Genomic DNA, 7,392 nt, shown 5'->3' on the forward strand with positions numbered 1-7,392 from the left:
TCTGAGGCAGCCCTTTCTGGTCTCCCCGGTTTGCCCGCCACGCGATCTCTTTCTCAGAGTTGGCCTTGCCTTCCCCTTCCTGCCCCCTCCGGGCCCCCGGAGCCTCGAGTCTTGCCTGAACCTGTAGAAAGAGGGCCCTTCGAGTCCTAGAGGAATTCCCTGGTGACATCATCGGACATGCCTTTTTCAGTGAGAACTGGGGGTTCACTTAGGGATTGTACTTTTTGGTCAACGTGTTAACTTTTCAGACTCGTTGGACAGGTAGTGCTTAGATATCCGGGTTTATACTTATTACACAGCTATCCATACACACAGCGACGGAGAGAGACTCTTTTAACTGATAATAGGGTAATCTTACTTATACCAAAAGCGTTAAGGTCTACGTTGTTCTTACTAGCTTCACATGATAAATACGTTCCCGATTTACGAATGTGTGTGATCACAGCAGAATTTGCAACAGGGTAACTCTCTTAGCAGGCCCCAAGATGATCTTTAACGTCTTTCTCAACAGTTAAAACAACTTTGTTCTTCTGAAGTCCAACAAAGACCTTTTTCTGGAGCTGGGACTCCTAATTGGGACGCTTGGCTAGCGTATGACTGTGACCAGAGTCCCACATTCAGGCTCTCGCACGCAAGAGTTCTGGACTCAGGGCCTCCTCAAAGCCAGCTGCCCAGGTCAGGGACTGACATGACTCGGGCCTCCCGCGTGTTCCCTGAATTGGCCTGCCTGCCAGCTCAGAGAGAGGATGAGGAGCGAATGTGTTTTAAAATGCAAATCAATCGGAAAGCTCTTCCGGGAAACCTGACCCACCTGGAACAGTGTCAATAGTAGAGGGGAACCCCTGGTATTAAATAAAGACCGCCCACCCCAAATTTAGGGAAATTGGATTGTTTCCCTGACATACACGATGATTTCTATCTCTGTCATAGCAGAAGACAGAAGTACAGGAATTGCCTGCTGCTCCGATATTAAGACGAGTTTCAGAAAGGTTCCCTTTTCTCTTCCGTTCAATAGAGAAGCGATAGGAGGGCCAGGAACGCACTGACATTTTCTTGCTCTGTTGGGATTCATTGGATTCCGTTACCATTTAATCTAGCGATTCTGCGCTAGTACTCAAGTGAGAAACTGCAGTTGTGTGTTCATTCCCAAATAATTTGAGTCCACAGCAACCATGAGCTAGTTTCTTCTTAATTCAAGTGGAAATCCAGTTCATTCAGGGGACCTGCTCCGCAGGTGCGGATCTCTGTCTACTTAATGTTCTCTGGAGACGAAGAACAAAGAGCTTGTGACAGGTTGAAGGTCAGGGGTCTCCTGTCCAGATACGTTCTGACAGTGTTTTATTCAATGTGGTGATACCTGGCCCTCCCACGTCCTCGGCACCTGTCGTGCGTTAGGTAACGGCATTTTTTTCCTGAGGAAATGGCTCAAATCCAAGATACCGTGTTAGGTTTACTCTCTCTGCCCTGTTTCGCCCTTTCAGCCTCTAACCCGTGTTGCATTTGCTTGTGAGATCCTGGAGGCGGGTTCATTTTCACACCATCACTGCCATTGATACTTACTGGGCAGGCAAATTTCAGTTCACCCAAAAGCCTTCACAGAGAAGCTCATGGCAGGTTTATTTCTAAGGGGTGAAATCGTAAAAATCAAAAAATGTCATCCGGTAGGTAAGCGGTTAAACTCTAGTGGCACTTTATTCTCCTTCCCCGGCGTCCCACCCTAGGCGCACAGTGTCCCACCCACCGTCAGGTGGTGACCCCACACACTCACCCCCGGCTCCGTTCCCCAGGAGGAGAAGGCAGGGGCAGGAGAGCAGGGCTCTGAGCTCCTCTGGGCAGAGGGGTGAGGCCCACAGCAGCACGCGTGCTCCCCACCCGCCCGCCCTCAGAGCCGGGAGCGCAGCCATCCTTGTCGCTGCTGCTCCAGACTGTGACAAGCACAGAGGGACGGGGACGCTGGGCCGAGAGGGATGCGCAGGCCCATCTCCACGGCCGCTTCAGCAGGGAGAGGAGCAGCTCCCGGGGCAGCGTCCTCACCTATTCCCAGCGAGAGCTCGGGGTGCAGGGCAAGCTTCCTCGCCCTCCGGACTCAGGGCCAGCACTGCCCCACACTCCCCTCCCCACTCTGTGACCTGTGAGCCTGTCTCTACGCTTGCTGGAGCCTCTGCAAAGCCCCTCCCTACAGCCCCACAAGTTCAAGGGCCAGAGAACGCAGGAGAGGACAGGCGGGGCCCATCGTGGGCTTGGGGTCTTAGAGGTTTTGCTCATCTGGAAAGAGCCCAAAGCTTCCATTGGTTTTTGTAAGGACGGTGTGATGGGGACTTGAGGTGCAATGGGGGAGCTGGGGCGAGGGCAGGTGAGCCACGCTGCAGTCGGCCTCCCCCCATGGCCCTGTCCCTTCTGGAAGCCAAAGCAGACGCTCAGGAAGGGCGGAGCCTGACCCCGTTCTTTCCCCCTAGCAGGGCACAGACAGAAGCCACGACCTCTAGGGAGAAAACAAGTGTATTTGGGGAAAATTGGGGTAGGAGGACAGCATTAGCACGGAGGGTGGGATAAGGAGCAAAACCAGGTTTTCTGTTCGTCCGCTTGCCCGTTCGGGCAGAGAAGCGTTCCTACGAGGAAAGCTGTGTCAGGCACAGTCTGCTCATCCCGGGAGAGGCATATCTGAGGAGAGCGTGGCGGGTAATGGATTGGCTGAGGCAGCTGCCACCCTCAGCCCAGGCTGGCAGGGTTTGGCCGGGGACCGCGGCTGCCCGGATGGCAGGGTCCCGTCGCCATGCCTGCTCTGATCCATCCCCTCGTATTCGGACAGTTGTGGTCCCTGGAGGTGGGTTGGGGACTGTCCTCTGTGATTGTTCTCCTCTGCTCTGGGGAGGAGGGAACGTCGTGGTGACAGGTATGTCCGGCTTGCCAGGCCTGAAATGGGTTTTGCGATGCTTCTGCTGGGAGGCCAGAAGTTCTCGGCCAGCCTCAGTTTCCCTCCCAGGACGCAGACACAGGATGTCACTGTCGATGGCGCCTGAACAGCCCCGCCATCCGACGCCGAGCTGTGTGTGACCCGTGCCCGGCTCTGGGCGGTGGCTGAGGCGGGCTTGCCTTTGCGAGGGGCTCCTCTGGTGCTTCCTCCTTGTTGGGCCTCAGGCAGGGCAGGAGGCGTCTCAACATTTTTCTGAGAGGGCTGTCGCGAGGATCCTCTTCCTTTGCAGGCGGGGGCTGGAGGGGTTTGGTCTCGAGGGTGTCTCCCACGTCCCCGACCTGGCTCCGAGACTGGGACCCTGACTCCCCGTCCAGTGTTGCCACCCCGCGGCAGGGCTCTGGTGAGGCCCCACCCCTGCTCTCCTCCCGAGGCTCTTCCCTGGCCACGGGGGACCCTGAAGTCGGCCCCCGACGGCCTTGCTCGGCCCCCACGAAGGTCCCACCCCGCCCTTTTCTCTCTGAGAGGCCGCGTGGGAAGGTTGGAGAAGGCGGCCGGCCCTCCTGTCCCGAGAGAGAGGCTTCTGAGGGCCCACTGCCATCGCCAGGTAGGGTCCCTCCCAGGGCCTTCTGATTTTCCTCACACACAGGTGAGGGAGCAGGGAGGGGACGGGCCAGCCTGGGAACTGATGGTTTGGTCGTCCAAGTTAAGACCTGGTCACCCGGAGGAGGCTCAAGAGGTTTTCCCGTCAAGTGTGCAGAGTCAGCTTTCGAGGGGGCCCCAGAATCACAGGTGGCTGCGGGGGGCAGAGGGGACCGTGGAAGGGCCGAGGGTTGAGCCTCACATGCTTCCAGAGCTGCAGGCCCCAAGGGCAGGAGGGGTAGGCCCCAGCGGAAATTCAGCCCAGACGTGATAGTGTGTGCTGGGAGCATCTGAGGAGTGCGTGGATCGTCTTGTTCTTCTTCCCAGACCTCCGTTTGCATGCTCTCCGTGATGTCTGTCTCGAGCAGCTTCTGGGCGTCAGGGTTGGCGACTGAGGGGCTGTCGGTCTCTCCCTCCCTATGTGTGGGGCCTCCCCAGAATGAGGCCACTGGTGGGTGGCAGGACAGGGGCCCTTGCTGGGACCCGAAGTGCGACGGCACGGGGAAGAACAAGACCTGGATCGTGTTCCAGCGGGAGGGGAACGTTTCAACGCGACAGCTCACGCGGCCGTGGCCTGAGTTGGGAAATGGCCAACACGAGTGAGCTGGGGCCGAGCTCGTGGCAACAGGGCGTAGTGGAGTGGTGGTCAGGGCCGAGGGCGGTTCTGCTGGCAGGGTGGAGGCCCAAGGTAGAGTGCGCTGGGTGAGAAGAGCCAGGGAAAGTGCTGGAGCCGTGGTGAGAGGAGCACCTTGCACGGGCTTCCCGCGTGGCTGGCGGACTCTAGCAGACGCTGTCTTGCACGCCTCCCCAGGGGAGGCTTGAGATGTCAAGCGATGGAAGCACCCCTTACAAGACAGCCTCCCCGGGGAGCTGCGGGAAACAAGATGCACAAGCTGTAGCCAGGAGCAGAGGGCCCTGGGACAGCAGGGCAGGCCAGGCCAGGCCAGGTGCGGGTGGCCCCTTGAGAGCCATGGCCCTCCCTGGCCCTCCCTTCACTTCACCGAATTCTCCTGCTGTCCCTCCCCGCCAGGCCTCTTGCCACCCCCTGCCCCATGGCTCCCCTCCCAGCTCAGCCCCAAGCTGCCTGTAGCCCCGGGGCACGTCAGAGACTCTGCGAGGAAGAAGCCCAGGAGAGAAGGGCAAGATTCCTTACCTTGGCGAAAGGGACCTCAGGCCCCCCACTTCTGCCAGGTCCTTCCGGCCAGCTCTGTAAGCTAGAAATGAGGGCACTGGGTCACAGCCGTGAAGGCGGGGGCCTAGGGCTCTGGCAGGAGGCTGCGTGCAGTGTGCCTTTAGGGGAGACCGTTTGAGGTCAGACTCTGGAGCCCAGGCACCAGTGCCCAAGGCCACGGGATCCCTGACGGGGATGGCAAGGCTGCTGATGGGTTGAGGTTTGTCGTGGACCAAGTGCTTCAACCTCCACCACAGCCCACATGCCCCTGCTGGGCAACACCCTGTTCCGGACGCCTGCTGGCCTGGGCCTTGGTTCCGCGCACAGCATCTGGCAAGCACTCAGGTTTTCCTCTCCTTGCCGGGAGCCTCGCTGAGGGCTCTGTTTCCTGAGGGACAGGCTCTGTCCCTGGCATCCTCGAGCCCACGGAGCTGGGCGCTCAGGGACAGGAGGTGCAGGCCAGCTCTGGGGCACAGGGCTGAATGGCAGGAGCTTGCTTACCTTTCAAAGCTCCCCTTTTCTTCCTGCTCCTGCTGCTCCTCCCTCTCGGCTCCACTTGACGCTGAGGTGAGAGAAAAGACAAGAAACTGCGGGGTCTGAGCCCCAAGGCTCCCTCTCCTCTCTCTGGACCAGCCGCAGACGCACAGCGTTTGTGAGCGGGATGACTGCCTACCCTGAACTCCTGGGGCTCTGGGGTGTTCCTTCCCTTTTACTTCCTTTTGAAGTGGATAACTGAACACAAAATGGACGTTTGCTGTCTTCCTTCTCTGAGGATCGTAAGCAGGTCCCCATGTGGGACCAGCGTGCATCTTCTGTCACTGTTCCTCTGCTCGAGAAGCGCGCGCCTTCTCAGAGGTACAGGATCGTGTGAGCTTCCTCAGGGAGGACTCTGCTTCCTGAGGCTACAGCCCCACTCCAGGTCCTGCCCAGAGGCTCTCGGGGGCTCAGCTGTGCCCTCAGATCAACCACGACAGAGAAAAGGCCCGCCTGAGACACCTGCCCCGGGGAGGTGGCTGGGGAACGGGTGCTCAGGGCCTGTCTTCCCACAGATCCCACTCGGCATCCCGTCCGTGGCCACTGGTCGCTGGCCTCTGGGGCCTTTCCCTGGAGCCCTCTACCACACCGGGACTCCTGCTCGGAGGTCTTCGGACCGAAATCCCTGTGCCCACTCTCCCCCCTGCCCACCCAACCTGGCTGGTCTCTAGAAGGATGATGTTCTGTTCTTTCCCGTCCCTGGGGTCCCTCTAGTTGATTCAGAGAAGTGGAAATCACAGTAAAAGAGGAGAGAGACTCGTCTTCTGGTGGGTCTGGGTCCAGGATTTCTTACCTTCCTGACGTTTCTCCTTTTGTCAGTTGGTTGTGAGGGCGAATTCCTCTTGGGGGAGGGGGGGAAGAACAGGAGGAAGAGCCCCAGTCCATACAGGATGCGGAGGATGGTCCCAATCACCCAGGAGGCGGCACTGGAGCTCAAGCAGGTAGCAACAATGCTTTGTAGACGTAAGATAGGAGTTTCCATGTCTCAAGTCTAGTCCTACTCTCAGGCAACTGAGCGCTGGGAGTGACTTGGAGATTAGAACCCCACGCCCTCATCGTGGAACTGTGGCCGTGTCACGGGGGCTCCTGAGGGGGGAGGGGGGAGGGGCAGGCGAGAGGAGGGCAGCCGATTGGACCCCAGCCCCTGCGCCGCCAACTGGCCTCCAACTGCCTCCCTCCACCCTCCTGGGCCTTCTAGACCTTAGCTGGTTTTCTGTTTCTTCCACCTGGAAGCCAGCTGTCGCCCGGTTCCTTGCCTCTCCTGGATTCTTGGTTTGAAGCCACCTATCTCAGGGCCTTTGAAAGTCTGCAGTTCTCCCAGGAATTCGAGCTAGTTCCCAGGGACTCACACCCTCATTCTCCTCTGTCCTCAACTCCGACTGTTGTTTTCACCTCACTTATTGACTCTGTGTGTGCGTGCCAGGACACTGAAGTGCTGCTCTCTTAGCTGATCTCAGTTATAGAATGCAGCGTTCTCGACTCTAGTCACCACGTCAGACATGAGATCCTCAGAGCTCCTTGATCTCAGGGCTGAGAGTTGGTCCCCTTTGACCTGCCTCTCCCTCTCCCTCCCACTCCACAGCCGCTGGCCACCACTTTTGTACTCTCTGTTTCTGTGAATTGACCTTTCTTTTGTCGTTTTTCGAGTTCACGTGTTAAGCGACCCCAGGCAGTATCTGTCTTCCTCTGTCTGGCTTGTTCCACTGAGCGTAACGCCCGCCAGGTTCATCGATGTTGTGCCAGTCTCCACTCCATTTGTCCACGTAACAAGCTTTTGGTTTCGTCAATCTGGAAGTCCCACTTTATTTTACGCTTGTTTGGCTTTGAATATGAACGTTGTTATTGTTTCGATCAACCTTTGCCATCTTCACTCAGGACGACTCACCCAAAAATGGAAACTAATCATTTCTTACGGAACATAAGCATAATCAAAATTTAAGTAACTAAACCTCCCAGTAATGTGTTTTATGTTAGTCGCATTTCTACTTCTGAAGTGAGAAAGCCTTCACCAAGACTTATGGGACGTGCTGGACACACACACACACACACACACACAGACACACACACACGCGCGCCCATACATAACGCAGGCGTGGACACATTTGCACAGACCAATTCAGGCCTTTCCAACCAG

General features: G+C 57.5%; 1 protein-coding gene across 1 annotated transcript; it reads right to left on the reverse strand.

Moving 5' to 3' along the window:
• Positions 1–2,481: 2,481 nt before the first annotated feature.
• LOC138919935 (spermatogenesis-associated protein 31E1-like) lies at positions 2,482–6,629 on the reverse strand. Its single transcript, XM_070246812.1, has 4 exons — positions 6,052–6,629; positions 5,226–5,286; positions 4,707–4,767; positions 2,482–4,423 (listed from the first exon to the last, which is right to left on the reverse strand). The coding sequence occupies exons 1-4, from the start codon at positions 6,238–6,240 to the stop codon at positions 3,001–3,003; spliced, it is 1,734 nt and encodes a 577-aa protein (XP_070102913.1). The 5' UTR covers positions 6,241–6,629; the 3' UTR covers positions 2,482–3,000.
• Between the last annotated feature and the right edge of the window lie 763 nt (positions 6,630–7,392).

Source organism: Equus caballus, chromosome 21 (genome assembly GCF_041296265.1).
Source record: "Equus caballus isolate H_3958 breed thoroughbred chromosome 21, TB-T2T, whole genome shotgun sequence".
NCBI lineage: Eukaryota > Metazoa > Chordata > Mammalia > Perissodactyla > Equidae > Equus > Equus caballus.

Bases quoted from the DNA above. Each gene is read 5' to 3' on its own strand.
- LOC138919935 (XM_070246812.1), bottom strand. From the start codon at position 6,240: ATGGAAACTCCTATCTTACGTCTACAAAGCATTGTTGCTACCTGCTTG. The intron at 5,287-6,051 runs GTAAGAAATCCT...CTCTCACCTCAG, and splicing joins AAAGGAGAAACGTCAGGAAG to CGTCAAGTGGAGCCGAGAGG. The intron at 4,768-5,225 runs GTAAGCAAGCTC...CCTCATTTCTAG, and splicing joins GAAAAGGGGAGCTTTGAAAG to CTTACAGAGCTGGCCGGAAG.